The sequence below is a fragment of the Oryx dammah genome, unplaced genomic scaffold (assembly GCF_014754425.2).
Source record: "Oryx dammah isolate SB20612 unplaced genomic scaffold, SCBI_Odam_1.1 HiC_scaffold_6, whole genome shotgun sequence".
NCBI lineage: Eukaryota > Metazoa > Chordata > Mammalia > Artiodactyla > Bovidae > Oryx > Oryx dammah.
Window position 1 is genome coordinate 31,850,259 of NW_024070190.1, and position 18,931 is coordinate 31,869,189.

Below are 18,931 nucleotides of genomic sequence, written 5' to 3' on the forward strand. Positions count from 1 at the left end.
CACAACGGCATGAATACACTGAACCACTGAACTTACGGTTAAAAATGGTTATGATGGTAACTTTTATATGTATTTTATAACTTAAAAAACACTTGTGTTCTAGGGAGATCAAGCATAAAGGAAGGTCAATGCATTGAAAATCCCTGATGGGGTCCCTGGAAGCGACAGCAGTGGCACAGTTGGACAGTAAGGCCCACCCCCTTGTCATGATAATGGGGTTGGGGGGCAGGGCATGGCCGCCTGAGAAAAGAACTCTACAACAAAGAGCTGTTTCCTTCCCTCCTACCCTCTGCCCCCAAGCCCTAGCCTGCTCCTGATTCACAGAGGAGCCCTCCAGAAGTTTGGGCTTGAACTGGACAGACTGAGTTTTGCCAATCTCAGGCCTGGCTCTGTTGGGACCTCTCTTCTTCCTGCCAGTGTGAGGGCCTGGTGGCTCTTCCCTCCATTGGCCTCATCCTAGGGTGAAACCTCCTCTCTCTCCCAGCTCCCTCTCAGGCACTGGGGTGTTTGGGACTCCCTTCCCCCTTGGCAGACTCCCCCTGCTGAACTCCTGTCCTCCTCGGGTCCCCCACGGTGGGGCAGTCACTTACCCTGGGCCGCTGCCTCCTCCTCCTCCTCCTCTTCCTACTCTCGCTCCCCGTCCCCGAGGCTGGGGAGCGAGGATGGGGAGAGGGTGGCTGCATTCAGTCTGCAAAGGCTGGGCCACGGCCTTGGCCCAGGTCCCACGGGATGGGAAGGGTGGTGGGGGTGCGGTGGGTATGGAGGAAGGCGATGGGGTGAAGCAGAGAAGAGATGAGGTGGGAAGTGACAGAGAAACAGAGCTCAAACCTGTGGGCCTGCCAGCCATGAGGAAGAGAGAAGAGGGTTAACACCAGTTAGTTCAGGGTGCAGAGGGGATAGAGCAGAGTAGGGCATGGGGGACTGAAGGGCTCAGCGCTGACCAGGGCAGATTTGGGAGGGATGGGGTGGATGGGAAGAGACAGAGGGGCAGGAAGCTAGGGGAGCAAGGGGGAGCCTAGTAGGAGAGGAGCACCCAGCGGGCTGAGGCTCTAGCAAGAACGAGAGAGGTGAGCAAGGGAGGAGGAAAGCATGAGAAAGAGGGGCAGAGAAGACACTGGAAAGGAAAACAGAGAGAAGATAGTCAGTTGGAGAGAGAACAGGAAAAAATGGTAGAGGCAACAGTATGCATAACGCTCGTGGGGGCATGGGGCAGCTCTCCATGGTCCTGAGAAACCACTGCAGTGGGAATTTGGCTAACCTGACTCAGGACTAAGTCATCTAATTCCTCCTAGTGGCTCACGGTTTTCCTGTCTTCTTTTTTCCTTTGTGCCTCAGAGGCATATTGAGTTAATCATGTCTTCAGTTGTTTGCACATGATGGTCACTGGCATCACTCTTGTTTCATGCGTGTATCTTTTCCCTTCTGTTCTCACATTTCTCTCCCCGTCTCTCCTCCCCTTGTGCAGTGTATTAAAGTGTATTTATTGAAAGTGTTCCTGCAAATCATGTATTGTTTTTGTATATGTATTTTATATTTATGCAGTGGGATTTGAGTATATATATATGTATATAACCCATTCTGTTTCTTATCATTTTCAGTAAGTACTTGATTTTACGGTTCCCCGCCCTCCACCTCATGTTTCTCTGTGTGAGCCTAATCTATTGCTTCTAAGCTGCCTGGTATCCCATGATGTGCACCCACCACAGTTTACTCTCCAATATCCCAGGGATGGATGCCTTGGTTGCCTCCAAGCTCCTGTCACCAATAACACTGCAGTAAACATCCTCAAATAGTCTCATTATCAACCTGAGAGCTTCCTCGGGACATACATCTAGGAGCAGAATTGCTGGGTCATTGGGTATTGCTGGACTGCTGTCTAGATATGAAATTAGTCAAAATTCCTACAGTAGTGTATGATGGTCCCACATTGTCACCAACACTCAATACTGTCCAGCACCCTAATGTCTGCTGATCACATATGGAAAACCAGTATCTCACTGCTGTTTTACTATGCATTTCTCTGAATAACAATGATTTTTAGCATTTTGTCATAGCTATGTTAGTTTTTCTGTCACTTCTCTGGGCCATCCAAGGAGTACACCTGTAAGTTAGTCCTATGTCTCCTCCTTAACTCCCCTCAGAGGCAAAAATGCTGAACTTTTAGAAAAATAATGAAATTAAAGTCAAAGTTATAAGCTGCAAAAATTGTAATAGACAAGCCACAGTTTCCCTTTGTTTTGTGATAGTGTAAAAAAAAATCATTAAGGGTATACATACACACACATATAACACAGAAACATATATGTGTGTGTACCTATATATATATGTGTGTGTGTGTGAAACTTAGAAAGAAGTTAAATGGCCTGGATACATATGAAGAAAGTGTTCGGCTACTCAGTTATTAACGAAATGCATATTCAAAAATGCAATTTTCCTATAATATTTAATGCCATCACGAGTGTGGTGAGATGGGCACACTCATACAATACTGGTAGAGTAAGATAATTAGGGAGCTGGTCAAGGGAGAAGGAAGAAGAGAAGGGAGAGAGGGAAAGAGCCAGGGGAGAGACAGCAAAGAGAGGGAAGGACATGGTGTCAGCAGGAGGAAGAAGAGAGGAGGAAGGAGCAGCTGACGGGTAGGGAGGAGCAGAGAGGGGGAGCAGCAAGGAGGAGGGTAAGGGAGAAAGCAGAGAGCCAGCAGACTGGGCAGGGAGTCCGGAGGAGGGTTGGAGGGAGCAGGCTTTTGTACCTGTGTTGATATTCACGGCAAAGGCGTCCTCCTGGTCAGGCACCAGGCGGTCAGTGTCATCCTTGGCCACGATGCCGATGATGTGGTACTCCAGCTTAGGACTGAGGTCACGGTCAATGGCGGTGACGTTGGCAATGATAGTGCCTGGCTCAGCTGACTCCAGCACGCTCACCGTCTGGATGGGGTTGAGGAACTCGGGGCGGGAGTCATTGATGTCATCGATAAGGACGGTGACGATGGCTGTGCCCGAGAGAGGGACGGTGCCCCGGTCGGTGGCCACCACTGTCAGCCTATACGATTCCTGCTCCTCCCTGTCGATGGTGGCATTGCCGACTCGGATGATGCCGGTGACTGGGTGGAGGGTGAAGCGGTCCTGAGCCCCAGCTTCTATTCGGTAGATCAGCTCCCCATTGAGGCCACTGTCCTCATCTGTGGCTGTGATCTGAAGGACTGAGAATCCTGTGGGGGTGGGAGTGGGGAGCAGCTGAACAGTTACCTTTTATATAAAAGCATTACACTGAGATACTTTCCTTGGGGGTCACAAGGGCCTCTTCCTACAATAGCCTTGCTAGCACCTATCTTTGTTATTTTGTTATATATTTATTTTTAAATTTATTTATTTTCAATTGAAGTATAGTTGATTTACAATGTTGTACTAGTTTCAGATGTACAGCAGAGTGATTCAGTTATATATATATATATAATATATATTCTTTTATATTATAGGTTGTTGCAGGAATATTAAATATAGTTCCCAGTGCTATACAGTAGGTCCTTGTTATCTGTTTTATACATATTCATGTGTATCTGTTAATCCAAAGCTCCTAATTTATCCCTCCACCCCCAGCTTCTTTTGGTAACCATAAATTTGTTTTCAAAGTCTGTGAGTCTAATACTATTTTGCAAATAAGCATCCCTCTTTTATGCATTTTTTCATCTGCAATTTTCTAGGAAAATGGTGTCCTATTTTATTTTGCTTATTTATTTTGATTTTTCCTATTTATTTTGATGATTTGAGACTGAACAATTTTTTAATAATTCAATGATTAGTTGTATCTTCTGCAAAGTGTCAGTTTTTGTTCTTTGCCCATTTTTGGTCAATTTATACTAATTATATAATTATAATAACTTGTGATAAATATCTTTTGTTCTTAGTTTTTAGTTCATCTTTTGATACTGGTTATATGATGTAAAGAAGTTGAAATGGTTCATATGTACCAGAATTTAATATTTTTCCCTTTTTTATGTTCTTCTGTTTCTTAAATGCTTAGAACCTTATCTTTAAAGCAGATAAATATTCACCTGAAGTGTCTTCTCTTATTTTTTCATGTTTTATACTCTTTTGTATTTTCTTTAGGGTGTCTTTGGGTTTCTTTCTGGTGTCTGATATGGGATGAGAATCTACACTAAATATGAGCAAATGTTTTGCACACTAAACAGTTTTCACTACCGGTTTCACTGTTTCCTTTATGACAGTGTTACATTTCTTAATCTACCCATCACCGTTGCTGGGCTACTTTGTCTCAGAGTCCTGTGTTCTTATCATGTGGTTTTAAATACTGGTAATATGTTGTAAAACCTGGTAAGACAAATCTAGCTTTATTACACTTATTTTTCAAAATGTTCTTTAGAATCAAACTTGTCTCCCAAATCATATTTGATTTTGATGGAAATAATGTTAATCCTCTTTTGACTTTGAAACAATCAGTCTTTCCATACAGGAACATGGAGGGAACGTATCTTAATAATCTTGTTTGTACACAAGACACTGTAGGTCTGAGAAAGGACGGGAGGGGGACTTGGGCCTCCTGACACCCTCTCTGCCCACCCTGCTGTCCATCCCTCTCCCCACTGGAGGTGACTTCTGCCTCCAAACTGTGAGGCTCCAATCCCCACACACGACCAGCTCCCGTCTGGGGGCTGGGGACTAGGGCCTGACCCCTGCCTACCTGGTGGGCAGTTCTCCAGCAGGTGGACGGTGACAGCGGCAGGGCTAAAGGTGGGCCAGTTGTCATTGGCATCCAGGATGGTGACGAGCAGGTCGGCGGTGCCATTGAGCAGCCCGATGTCCTCAGCCAGCAGCAGCAGCTCCAGGACGGGGGGTGAGAAGGCCTCCCGGTCAATGATGATACCTGACCTCACTGTAACCACACCTGGTACCAGCAGCACCACCGGCCAGGGAGATACAAAGGATAAAGGATATGGTGGGGAAACCGGGCAAGAACCAACCCGGGGGGACAGAAAAAGGTAAGGCGTGATGGGGACAGAGATGAAAGAGGAGCAGAGAAAGCAACACAGTGACTTTCTTCCGCCACGGTTCAACGACCAATGTTTAGGGAGGCCCCCTCCCCAGGTGTCCTTGGCAATTCTCCAGAGCTCTGCCTGAGATGAGCCTCAGGCTGGAGGGCTGAGCAGCTCTGATGAGAGAGGTGCCAGCACATCCCTCCTTGCCCCCTGCCACCACACTGGCCAGGCCCAGACTGAAGCAACACAGGAGTTTTGAGTCTGGCTTGAGGATGGTTTGCTTCCTCTGGAAGACTAGGGGCCCCATCCTCCAGGCGGGGGAGGAGAGAAGAGGGAGTGGGTTTTGGGGGCTCTTTACTGAGGCTGAGTTTATGCGTCTGCAGGTCACTTCTGTTGACCCCAAGCCTCTTCCTGGTTCTTCCTTGCTGGCCCCTGGGTGGCCTAATCCAGCTGTAAGATGGGGGCTATGAGGAACAGGGTCCCTCTGGAGAGCCTGGACCCAGCACTGAGAAAGGAGACCCTAGATCTGGTGGTGGAGACTGGTAGAAGGAAGACTTGGAGCTGGGCTGGGAGAGCTGGGGGCGCGTGCAGAGGCCTCACCGGTGCTGTTGTCAATATCAAAAAGCCCACTCTGGGCGCCCAGCAGCTGGTAGGTCACCACAGCGTAGACATCCAGGTCTGCATCCAGGGCCAGGATGGGCCCGTTGAGCACCGTCAGGGAGGTCCCTAGGCCGGGGGAGAGGGGTCACTGCAGGGCCAACTTGAGCCCCCCCCCCCCCCCCCCCCCCCCCCCCCCCGGGGGCCCTGGCGGACAATGGATGAGAGGAGGGGAGGTGAGGCGGACAGGTTGTGGGGCCCTGGGCCGGGCTGCGGCAGCCTTGGCAGACTGACGCAGATGCTTGGGGAGCAGCCTCAAAGCCCTGCTGGGGAGAAAACACAACAGCGGTGAGCAAGCCCCTCCGGCCCGCCCGGAGCACGCCGGCCTTCCCAGCAGCCTTTGAGGCTGGCCACCGTGGGAGGGTCTGGGGGCTCCCTGACGTCCCCTCCCCGTGTGGGGGCCCTGTCTAGGTATGCACCCCCAGCCCAGTCTGCCCATGCATGTGTGTATACAATGCTCCCAACAGCTGCCTGACCATTCAAGGCTAGGAACCCACATGTGTGCACCAGACTCTGTGTTTACACGGTCACGAGCACTCACTCTCGAATGCTTGCAGGCCTGGGAGGCCCCGCCTGTGTATTCTGCCTCCGCAGGCGGTTGTATCTGCACATGGAGTGCATCGTGCAGGCACCCCTGTGTATCTCTGCACACGTGTAAGCTGCACATATGCCTCACATGGGCGTGCACTCGCACATGTGTGAGCATATACACAGGTAGGTTTAAGATTCATATCCCTACAGGGGAGACAGCCAGCCAGAGACAGGGAGTATCCCAGCTCACCTCTTGCCAACTTAAGACTCCAAGCTCTGGGGGCTGGGGAGGCTGGAGAGCGAGTGAGAGGATGTGCTCGGGGAGGCAGTGAAGAGGAGACGCAGTGCACGTGTGTGTGGGGAGAGCCACACTGATCTGTGAGGGGGCTGGCCCGCCTTCTGATTTCAGATGCTCCCTGAGCTCTCAGAAGCCTCCAGGAGGCCCTATGCTCCTGGAGTTGGGGGAGCACGAAGAGTGGGCTTACTCCCCTCCTGGGTAGCTTTATGGCTAAATGCCCCTCGAGGAGGGCAAGTGGGGCTCTTCTCAGTCTTAGGGACCAATGACTGCCTCCAACCAGACCTGTGGCCTCCTTGGTGGCCTCTAGGAGCCTGGCAGCCCTGGTCCTCCAGCCCTTCAGAGCTACACTCCCTTCTCCCACCACACCCTTCTGCACTTGCCAGCTCTGTGTTCAGCCAGGCCTCAGCTGGGCCCCGAGCAGGCACAGGAAGTCCTCGGCATCTGAGCTCAGGGGGTGCCTGGTAGCAGCAGGGGTTCCCAGGCGGGCCCAGCACCTACCAGCAGGAGAGTTCTCCATCACCTCCGCCAGGTAGGTGCTCTCAGTAAAGAGGGGGTGGTTGTCATTCTCATCCGCAAGAAAGATAAGCAGCAAGTCAAAATCCTGTGGGAGGCACAACGGGAGGACAGGCTGTAGGCCATGTTCTGGTTCTGGCAAAGTGCTCCAGGGGAGGAAGACTGAGAAGTGGGGTGGGAGAAAGGTCAAGGAAGAGAGGTAGATGATTAAAGAGCCCACACCATGGGTCCAGAGACCTGGGTTCAAGCCCCAGCTATGCTAGCAGCTCACAGGGTGGCCTTGGGCAAATCTTTTCCCTTCTCTGGGACTCAGTTTTCCAATCTGATGAATGGGGATCTTAACTCCTTTTCACAGAGATGTGTGAAGTTCACAGGAGAACAGATGTAAATGGTATTGAGTCATGTTCCATCTCATGATAAGGAAGGACTTCGGCCAGGAAGATGAACCTTAGTTTCCAGATCCTCCTAGCTGGCTTCATACCCTGGTCAGAGTTCAATCTGGTACTGCACTTCACACCTTTCAAAAACCACAGGTACAAAAAAAAAAAAAAAAAAAAAAAAAAAAAAAACCACAGGTACAATCCTTCTCTCTCGGAACCTCCCAGGACCCTGGAAGCTTCTTCACTGTAGACATGGGGGAACCAGAGAGGGCAGTGACTACTCAAAGCTGCATGGCAAGTTAGCAGCAGGATGGGGCCCAGCAGCCTCCAAGCTTCCTTCCCTTCACTCCATGCTGTTCCTTTCCGGCATGCCCCAGGCCCTCCTAAGAGGGCAGGTGTCTGTCGGGGAGGAGGAGGGCGTGACAGCAGGAGGAAAAGGTATGAGTGAGAGAAGGAAGGAAGAAAGTGAAGGCACACGGGATGAGAATGCTGGCGGTCAGCAAGGACCTCCAGCCTTAAGGCTCCTCAGCCTGTACAGGCACGAAAACGAAGGCCCAGAAAGGGCTGAGCCACCAACTAGTCAGAAGCAGAGTGAGATGAGCCAGACCCTAGGACTCATGTCCAAGACCCAGACCTCATGGACAGGGAAGAGGGCTGACCCGACCCCTGAATGCACCGTTTGCTTTGCAATACCCATCTTCTCTTAGTAAAGAGAAACAACTCTTTGGCTTTCGAGGGAAAGTGAAGTGAAAGTTGCTTAGTCATGTCTGACTCTTTGCGACCCCATGGACTGTAGCCTGCCAGGGTCCTCTGTCCATGGAGTTTTCCAGGCCAGAATACTGGAGTAGGTAGCTATTCCCTTCTTCAGGCTCAGGGAATCAAACCCAGGTTTCTCAGCTCAGGAATTGAACCCATGTCTCCCACACTGCAGGCAGATTCTTTACCATCTGAGCCACCAGGGAAGCCCTTTGAAGGAAAGGCCACCTGGAAAATGTAACCCTTTTGGAATCCCAGAGTACATGCTGTGAGTACATGTACCCCCCTGCCCTGCCCGCACCCTCCCCCTACCCTCAGTCCTGTGTGCCCAAGTATCAGTGGTTTGAGGAGAAAAGATGATAGCTGGTGTTTACTGAGTGTTTGCCATGTGCCAGGCACTGTGCCAAGGACTTTACAGATACTGGCTCCTTCAAGGCCATGATTTTGGTGTGTGTCCATTTAGCAGAAGAGAAAGTAGGGGCTAAGGAAAACTGACTTGCCAAAGCCACACACCCACTGATAGGCGGAAATGGGATTTGAACTGAGCACTTGGTTACTGTAACTGCAGTGCATCTAAGCCCGGGCCATGCCACCTGGATAAATCCAGCAGAGCCGTGCCCCTCCCCCACCCCACTCCCTGCAGTCTCACCCTCCTGGCTATGCGTGGGTTCTCTGGGTTGTCCTTCACGGAGATGGTCAGCCTGTATTCCGGGATCCGCTCGCGGTCCAGGGGCCGGTTCACTGTGATGATCCCTGTCTGGGATGTAGAGACTGGTGAGTTGAGGGGTGACTTGTCCCCCACTTCGGGCTCTGGCTCACCGAGGCCCAACTGCTCTGCCTGCAGGAGTGACTGTGGATGACCTCCCTAAATCGCTAAAGATACGGTCTGGACAACCACAGTGGGTGAGCAGGGTCCTGCTAGGACAAGAGTGCCCCCCTTCCTGAAAGGGATGGTCCTTTGGAGGATTCCACAGGGTCAGCAGCTAGTAACACTCCAAGAGGCCACGTGAGGACTTCTTGGTGCACCCTGATGCAAACAAGGGGCACCAAAGCTCTGGTCCCATCCTTGCACGTGACAAGCCTTGGGGTGATGGGGGTCCCAGAAGTGGCTCACTTAGGAATCCAAGATTCCAAGCTTTCCAAAGACCCCCAAGTGCCAATGGAGGGCAGAGACTTGAGGAGTAAGTGGAACCAGCAGAAACCCAGACAGTAGAGTAGAAAAACCCCTAGGGCAAGGTCCTCTCTTTTAGCAAAAATCCTGGGGGCTTCCCTGGGGTCAGACTTGGCCCTACCGTGGCATTGATGGAGAAGGCCCGCTCTCGATTGCCTGCAGTGATATTGAAGGTGAGGAGGGCGTTGCACCCGCTGTCAGCGTCGCTGGCCAGGATATGAGCGACGAAGCTGGAGACGGGGCTGTTTTCACTGATGGTGACGTTCATGGGCAGGTTGAGCAGCACAGGGTCATTGTCGTTAATGTCCAGTACCCGGATCCCCACCAGCATCTGAGGCAGGCCAAGGGGGAGGAGGAGGTGAAGGAGGAGGACCAGGAGAGAAGGGGGCCTGAGGGAGATGGAGGGAGGGAGAGGAGGAAGAGATAGGGACGGTGGACACGGTGGCCAAGGAGACAGTGGAGGTGGGGGCAGTGGGGCAAGATGGCAAAGAGGGGGCATCTGAAGAGGGAGAGGCGCATCTGGCCATGGGGAAGAAAGAGGAAGACAGGGAGACGATGACATGGGGGGCAAGAGGATGGCAGTGAGGATAAGAGGGAGGCAGAAAGGGTAAAGAGGCGGAGGCAGGAGGCAAACAGCAGAGAGACAGGTGCAGAGGCCTGGCTGACAGCAAAGTCTCCCCAGGGAGCGCCGAGCGGCCACCACGGGTGAGCCCCACGAGGGCTTGCAGGTCTATTAGGGGCCCTGAGGGCCTGGACTGGCTCTAGAGCAGCCTGAGGCCACTCTGGGCCTGAGGGTGGCAGTGTTTAGAGGAGTCTCTGCGGAGAATTCGGGGGTGGGGAGGTGAAGCCAGCAGAGCAGGGCCCCCAGACTCACCGTGGAGCTGAGCTGGGGCACGCCTCTGTCTCGGGCACAGATGGTCAGGTTGTAGAAAGCGATGGCCTCCCGGTCCAGTTCCACATCCTTCCGGACCCGCAGCACCCCCTCCACGGGAGAGATCAGAAACTCCCCTGGGTGTCGCCCAGGAGAGGCTGGAGTCAGCAGAGAATGGCTGGGAGTGGTGGGGAGCCCAGGCCTCTTTCCGCTTCCTCCAGTGAGCCTTACAGTTAAGGCAAAGGGCCTCCAGCGCCCCCAGCTTCAGGACCTGCCAAAGGCTGGGACACGCAGGCGGAGGGAGCAGATAACTGCTAGGGTACAAGTGGACAGGGGCCACTCAGGCCCTGGCAGCCTGACCACCTGGGGTATGATGGTTATGTTGAAAAAGCGGGGGTTCCCTTTCTACACAGGCATCCGCTTTCTTTCCACCCTTGATCAGAAATCAATGAACGAAGGTATCAGAAACTTCGTAATATGATATTCTTTCCAGATAGCTCATCTTGCAAAACAGGATATTGGGGAAGGGCAAAGCTTACCACAGAGGAACACCCTGCCAGTGGTGAGGCACCAGGGAGGATGGAGTGGGAGGGACTGAGGACAGGGAAGCCCCCAGCTGCCCTCCATTCAGCCCTGGTACTGAGCCAGGTGGCGCGCAGCCAGAGTTCTCCCGGGCCTGTGGCCACTCCTCAGGCCCTGGTTGGCCCTGACTTCCTTTCTCTGAGGTTTCTGAGGACCCTCAGCTGGCCCTGTGGCCTCAGTCCTTGTCTTGGCCTGGCTGAGGGGCCAGATGTCTGGAAATGCCTAGAGTAAGAACCTCAGATTCTCAGGCTCTGAATGGGAAGAGACCTCAGACACCATCTGGTGTCCTTTGGAAAATGAAACGGGAAAGAAGGCTGATGGCTGGTTCAAGCTCCTACTGCAAGTTAACAACAGCACCCGGACTCAAACCCAGTGCTCTGCATCTCATTTCACAGCACTCAGAGCTGGCCAGGGTGGGAGGGGTCAGATCAGGGAGGGAGGGGAGGAAAAGAGCAGGGTTGGGGAATGCCAGGGGTGTGAGTGGGGTCCCAGCTGGATGGGAGCGCTCAGGGGGCTGACAGTGAGAGAAGATGAACAAGGGAGGAGCAGCAGAGACCTTGAGGAAGAGGGGCTCCTCTCCACTCACTCTCCCAGGAAATGGGGACAAGGAGAAAGTTACTTTCTTCACTTTCCCTTTTGACATTTAGGGGCAGAGGCTTAGGGTGGGGCACTGACTTGTTCAGACACACAGCCTCAGGGTGCGGTAAGGACAGAGGCCTAAGCTTCCCAACACTTTGCTCTGCCTGCTCCTCCACATCCTACCTCATAACTCTCTGCCCCCAGCTCCCACTGCTCTGATTTACCAAAACAGCCCATCTGAGGCCCACCTGCAGCTGGGAGTTTCCACCAGCCCTTCCGCTCCCAGTGGCCCTATGGGCTACACCCTGCTTAGGGGGGCAGAAGCTGCTTGAAGCAGGATTTCCTGAGCCTGATAGTCTGAGGTCTCCAGAGGACTGGGGATTCCCTTTATAGCGGTTTCCCAGCCCTGTCTCAGTCCCTGGCCATGTGCGAGCAGATAGCCAGCTGCCTTCTTTCCAAAGACAGCAACCCCCTGGAAGAAAGGGAAGAGGTTCTGAAGCTCAGGGGAGCAGGCTTGAGGTGATGGGTGCTGAGCCCAAGCTAGAGCCGCACGAGGGGAGCTCAGTGAGGCAGTGGGCAGGTCAAAGGCCCCCCACACTGCAAGTTGCCCTCCTCAGAGCTTGCCCTGGGGCCTGAACTCCCCATCACTCCACTGCTTCTGGAGACAGAGGTTTAAAAGCAGAGGCTTTCCAACAGTCATATCCAGGTATGCATGCTGACTCACTCCTATGTGCCCTTGGGCATATGATTAAATCTCGCCTTCATGTTCTCATCTGAAAAATGGGCTAATAAGGACATGCCATTGCAGGGTGGTGCTGGACAAGGCCCAGTTCACCCTGTGTGTGTTGGACCCATGGCAGCTCTTTATATCATTAGGGGAACCCCTGAAAGGGAGCCTAGGCATCCCTGTGAAGAAGCTCGGGGCTTACACAGAAGATGAAGATGTACGAAAGGGGTCCCAGGAGTGGACCCACCACAAGGGGTAGATGTAGGTTCTGAGAAGGCTGGGGCTAGTGGCAGAGGCACAAGTGATATGCCTGTTTCCCAAGTGCTCTTTGACCACGTGTCTCCTTGCAGCTTAGTGGGGCTCGAAGAGCTCAGGCAGCCTTCAGTCTCCCCCCAGCAGGAGCCGCCTCCACGCTCAGACTGCAGTGGTGGGAAGGTGACCTTGAAGCTCGGTGGCCTGGAGAGCATCCCTTCACCCACAGTGTCGCTAAACCTGCTCTCTGCGTAAAATAGCACCCCACCCCCCGGTTTACCAACATGGTGTCAGTGAACCCAGAGGTGAGGCGAGAGATGGGGAGGGGATGTCGTGACCTGTGCCAGCTGCTCCAGCAGGGCACTGTCAGCCTCCCCACCCCTCCCAGCCTCTGCTCATCTCCTCTGGAGTGGGGGCTGTGTTCAGTGATGCCCCCAAGTTATCTCTGGGCTCTGAATGTCTACTCTCGGCCTGCCTCCATGAGGCCCCAAGTTCCTGGGCTGGCCCTGATCACGTGTACATTTAACTCAGCAGGTGCTGCACAGGACTGCAAAGACCGGTGCCAGGGAACAGTTTGCTGGCCATGTGTGTGAGCCCTGCACCCTAGAGGCGGGTGCAGAGAGGGCCCCTGCCTGGGAGGGGGCGCAGCTGCCTACCCAACACCCACCTGTCAAGCAGGCTCTGGCAGCCTCCTGAACAGGAGCAGGACTCCTGTTAAGTGACAGCACCTCTGTGTGTGGCAATAGCAGAGAGAGGCCCAGGCTCTGCTGGCTGCAAAGCAGGAAGGCACAGTGCTTGGCCAGAGAAAGGACTTTTTGGGACATGACAGAGTGACATATCAGAACAGAGTGACCCATCACGAGCTCTGGACAGAGGGGCTCCAAGTCTGGCCCTACAGAAGTAGCTTTGCTTTTATAGTCTCTTAACTGAAAATTCATCCCAGGCTCTATTCTCCTCTGTCAGCTATCTCAATGCACTCCTCTCATCTCATGCCTTCCTATATCTCTGGGGTGACTACTCCCAAATACCTCTCTCAACAGCAGACTTCTCTCCTGAACTCCTGGTTTGTATACCCAAGCCATATCTGACATTATATCTGCTACTGTGGGCAAGAATCCTTTAGAAGAAATGGAGTAGCCCACAGAGTCAACAAGAGTCTGAAATTCAGTACTTGGATGCAATCTCAAAAACAACAGAATGATCTCAGTTTGTTTCCATAGCAAACCATTCAGTATCACAGCAATCCAAGTCTATGCCCCAACCACTAACATCAAAGAAGATGAAGTTGAGCTGTTCTGTGAAGACCTACAAGACCTTCTAGAACTAACACCAAAAAAAGATGCCCTTTTCATCACAGGGGACTGGAATGCAAAAGTAGGAAGTCAAGACATACCTGGAGAAACAGGCAAGTTTGGCCTTAGAGTACAAAATGAAGCAGGGCAAAGGTTAACAGAGTTTTGCCAAGAGAAGGCACTGGTCATAGCAAAAACCCTCTTCTAACAACACAAGAGATGACTCTACACATGGACATCACCAGACGGTCAATACCAAAATCAGACTGATTATATTCTTTGCAGCCAAAGATGGAGAAGCTCTACAGAGTTAGCAAAAAAAAAGACCTGGAGCTGACTGTGACTCAGATCATCAGCTCTTTACTGCAAAATTCAGGTTCAACTTGAAAAAAATAGTGAAAACCTTTAGGCCATTCAGGTATGATCTAAATCAAATCCCTTATGATTATACAGTGGAGGTGACAAATAGATTCAAGGGATTAGATCTGGTAGACAGAGTGCCTGAAAAACTATGGATGGAGGTTCATGACAGTGTACAGGGGGTGGTAACCAAATCCATCCCCAAGAATAAGAAATGCAAGAAGGCAAAGTGGTTGTGTGAGGAGGCCTTACAAATATCTGAGAAAAGAAGAGAAGTGAAAGGCGAAGGAGAAAGGGAAAGATATACCCAACTGAATGCAGATTCCCAGAGAATATCAAGGAGAGATAGAAAGCATTCTTAAGTGAATAATGAAGAGAAATAGAGGAAAACAACAGAACAGGAAAGACTAGATCTCTCCAAGAAAACTGGAGATACCAAGGGAACACTTCATGCAAAGATGGGCACAATAAAGGACAGAAATGGCAAGGACTTAACAGAAGCAGAAGAGATTAAGAAGAGATGGCAAGAATACACAAATGACTGAATCAGTTCAGTTCAGTCTCTCAGTCATGCCCGACTCTTTGCAACCCAATGAACCATAGCACACCAGGCTTCCCTGTCCATCACCAACTGGAGTTTACCCAAATTCATGTCCATTGAATCGGTGATGCCATCCAACCATTTCATCTTCTGTCGTCCCTTTCTCCTCCTGCCCCTAATCCCTCCCAGCATCAGGGTTTCAAATGAGTCAGCTCTTCGCATCAGGTGGCCAAAGTATTGGAGTTTCAGCTTCAACATCAGTCCTTCCAATGAACACCCAGGACTGATCTCCTTTATGATGGACTGGTTGAATCTTCTTGCAGTCCAAGGGACTCTCAAGAGTCTTCTCCAATACCACAGTTCAAAAGCATCAATTCTTCGGTGCTCAGCTTTCCTTATAGTTCAACTCTCACATCCATACATGACCACTGGAAAAACCATAGCCTTGACTAGATGGACCTTTGTTGACAAAGTAATGTCTCTGCTTTTTAATATGCTGTCTAGGTTGGTCATAACTTTCCTTCCAAGGAGTAAGTGTCTTTTAATTTCATGCCTGCAATCACCATCTGCAGTGATTATGGAGTCCCTAAAAAATCAAGTCTGACACTGTTTCCTCATCTATTTGCCATAAAGTGATGGGACCAGATGCCATGATCTTAGTTTTCTGAATGTTGAGATTTAAGCCAACTTTTTCACTCTCATCAAGAGGCTCTTTAGTTCTTTCTCACTTTCTGCCATAAGGGTGGTGTCATCTGCATATCTTAGGTGATTGATATTTCTCCTGGCAATCTTGATTCCAGCTTGTGCTTCTTCCAGCCCAGCATTTCTAATGATGTATTCTGCATATAAGTTAAATAAGCAGGGTGACAATATATAGCTTTGACGTACTCCTTTTCCTATTTGGAACCAGTCTGTTGTTCCATGTCCAGTTCTAACTGTTGCTTCCTGACCTGCATACAGATTTCTCAAGAGGCAGGTCAGGTAGTCTGGTATTCCTATCTCTTTCAGAATTTTCCACAGTTTATTGTGATCCACACAGTCGAAGGCTTTGGCATAGTGAATAAAGCAGAAATAGATGTTTTTCTGGAACTCTCTTGCTTTTTCGATGATCCAGCGGATGTTGGAGATTTGATCTCTGGTTCCTCTGCCTTTTCTAAAACCAGCTTGAACATCTGGAAGTTCACGGTTCAAGTATTGCTGAAACCTGGCTTGGAGAATTTTGAGCATTCCTTTACTAGCGTGTGAGATGAGTGCAACTGTGTGGTAGTTTGAGCTCTCTTTGGCATTGCCTTTCTTTGAGATTGGAATGAAAGCTGACCTTTTCCAGTCCTGTGGCCACTGCTGAGTTTTCCAAATTTGCTGACATATTGAGGGTAGCACTTTCACAGCATCATCTTTCAGGATTTGAAACAGCTCAACTGGAATTCCATTCGCACATAAAGGTAAGAGAAACCCAAGTAAGACGGTAGGCGCTGAGAGAGGGCATCAGAGGGCAGACACACTGAAACCACGCTCACAGACAACTAGCCAATCTGATCACACGGACCACAGCTGTGCCTAACTCAATGAAACTAAGCCATGCCCTGTGGGGCCACCCAAGGCGGGAGGGTCATGGTGGAGAGGTCTGACAGAAAGTGGTCCACTGGAGAAGGTAATGGCAAACCCCTTCAGTATTCTTGCCTTGAGAACTCCATGAACAGTATGAAAAGGCAAAAAGATAGGACACCGAAAGAGGAACTCTCCAAGTCGGTAGGTGCCCAATATACTACTGGAGCTCGGTGGAGAAATAACTCGAGAAAGAGTGAAAGTATAGAGCCAAAGCAAAAACAACACCCAGTTGGGGATGTGACTGGTGAGAGAAGCAAGGTCCGATGCTATAAAGAGCAATACTGCATAGGAACCTGGAATGTTAGGTCCATGAATCAAGGCAAATTGGAAGTGGTCAAACAGGAGATGGCAAGAGTGAAAGTCAACATTCTAGGAATCAGTGAACTAAGATGGACAGGAATGGGTGAATTTAACTCAGATGACCATTATATCTACTACTGTGGGCAGAAATCCCTTAGAAGAAATGGAGTAGCCATCATGGTCAACAAAAGACTCCGAAATGCAGTACTTGGATGCAGTCTCAAAAATGACAGAATGATCTCTGTTCGTTTCAAAGGCAAACCATACAATATCATAGTAATTGAAGTCTATGCCCCTACCAGTAACACTGAAGAAGCTGAAGGGGAACAGTTCTGTGAAGACCTACAAGATCTTTTAGAACTAACACCCCAAAAAGATGTCTTTTTCATTAGAGGGGACTGGAAAAGTAGGAAGGGAATGCAGAAGTAGGAAGTCAAGAAACACCTGGAGTAACAGGCAAATTTGGCCTTGGAGTACAGAATGAAGCAGGGCAAAGACTAACAGAGTTTTGCCAAGAGAACGCACTGGTCATAGCAAACACCCTCTTCCAACAGCACAAGAGAAGACTCTACACATGGACATCACCAGATGGTCAACACCAAAATCAGATTGATTATATTCTTTGCAGCCAAAGATGGAAAAGCTCTATACAGTCAGCAAAAACAAGACCAGGAGCTGACTGTGGCTCAGATCATGAACTCCTTATTGCCAAATTCAGACTTAAACTGAAGAAAGTGGGGAAACCACCAGACCATTCAGGTATAACCTAAATCAAATCCCTTATGATTATATAGTGGAAGTGAGAAATAGATTTAAGGGACTAGATCTGATAGACAGTGTCTGATGAACTATGGACAGAGGTTCATGACATTGTATAGGAGACAGGGATCAAGACCATCCCCAAGAAAAAGAAATGCAAAAAAGCAAAATGGCTCTCTGAAGAGGCCTTACAAATAGCTGTGAAAAGAAGAGAAGCGAAAAGCAAAGGAGAAAAGGAAAGATATAAGCATCTGAATGCAGAGTTCCAAAGAATAGCAAGGAGAGATAAGAAAGCCTTCCTCAGCCATCAATACAAAGAAAGAGAGGAAAACAATAGAATGGGAAAGACAAGACATCTCTTCAAGAAAGTTAGAGATACCAAGGGAACATTTCATGAAAAGATGGGCTCAATAAAGGACAGAAATGGTATGGACCTAACAGAAGCAGAAGCTATTAAGAAGAGGCTGCAAGAATACACAGAACTATACAAAAAAGATCTTCATGACCCAGATAATCACAATGGTGCGATCACTCACCTAGTGCCAGACATCCTGGAATGTGAAGTCAAGTGGGCCTTAAGAAGCATCACTATGAGCAAAGCTAGTGGAGGTGATGGAATTCCAGTTGAGCTATTTCAAAAAACTGTATAAAAAACGTCTTAATGACCCAGATAACCATGATGGTGTGGTCACTCACCTAGAGCCAGACATCCTAGAGTGTGAAGTCAAGTGGGCCTTAGGAGCATTACTACGAACAAAGCTAGTGGAGGTGGTGGAATTCCAGCTGAGCTATTTCAAACCCTAAAAGTTAATGCTGTGAAAGTGCTGTACTCAATATGCCAGCAAATCTGGAAAGCTCAGTAGTGGCCACAGGACTGGAAAATATCAGTTTTCATTGTAATCCCAAAGAAATATAATGCCAAAGAAACGTTCAAATTATCGTACAATTGTACTTATTTCACATGCTAGGAAGATTATGCTCAAAATCTTTCAAGCTAGGCTTCAGCAGTATGTAAACTGAGAACTTCCAGATATACAAGCTGGATTTAGAAAAGGCAGAGGAACCAGGTATCAAATTGCCAACATCCATTGGATCATAGAAAAAGAAAATTCCAGAAAAAGACTAAAGCCTTTGATTGTCTCGATCACAACAAACTGTGGAAAATTCTTAAAGAGATGGGAATACCAAACCACCTAACCTATCTCCTGAGAAGCCTGTATGCAGGACAAGAAGCAGCAGTTAGAACTGGACATGGAACAATGGACTGATTCAAAATTGGGAATGGAGTATGTCAAGGCTGTATACTGTCACCCTGCTTATTTAACTTATATGCAGACTACATCATGCGAAATGCCAGCCTGGATTTATATCACAAGCTGTAATCAAGATTGCTGGAAGAAATATCGACAACCACAGATATGCAGATGGTACTACTTTAACGGCAGAAGGTGAAGAGCAACTAAAGAGCTTCTTGATGAAGGTGAAAGAGGAGAGTGAAAAAGCTGACTTAAAACTCAGCATTCAAAAAACTAAGATCATGGTATTCAGTCCCATCACTTCATGGCAAATAGATGGGGAAACAATAGAAACAGTGAGAAACTTTATTTTCTTGGGCTCCAAAATCACTGTGGACAGTGACTGCAGACATGAAATTAAAAGACGTTTGCTCCTTGGAAGAAAGGGCAAAGAAATGACAAACCTAGACAGCATATTCAAAAGCACAGATATCACTTTGCTGACAAAGGTCCGTATACTCAAAGC

At 49.6% G+C, this 18,931-nt stretch overlaps 1 protein-coding gene across 2 annotated transcripts in view; it reads right to left on the reverse strand.

Annotated features, from left to right (window-relative positions):
* CDH23 (cadherin related 23) overlaps window positions 1-18,931 on the reverse strand; it is a 393,840-nt gene that overhangs the window by 16,800 nt on the left and 358,109 nt on the right. For both annotated transcript variants that reach the window (XM_040242525.1, XM_040242526.1), the window contains 7 exons: window positions 10,174-10,307; window positions 9,421-9,630; window positions 8,778-8,885; window positions 6,978-7,080; window positions 5,594-5,719; window positions 4,699-4,902; window positions 2,750-3,208 (listed from right to left, as the gene is read on the reverse strand). In XM_040242525.1, coding sequence (XP_040098459.1) covers window positions 2,750-3,208; window positions 4,699-4,902; window positions 5,594-5,719; window positions 6,978-7,080; window positions 8,778-8,885; window positions 9,421-9,630; window positions 10,174-10,307 — 1,344 coding nt within the window. The remainder of the gene's footprint in view (window positions 1-2,749; window positions 3,209-4,698; window positions 4,903-5,593; window positions 5,720-6,977; window positions 7,081-8,777; window positions 8,886-9,420; window positions 9,631-10,173; window positions 10,308-18,931) is intronic.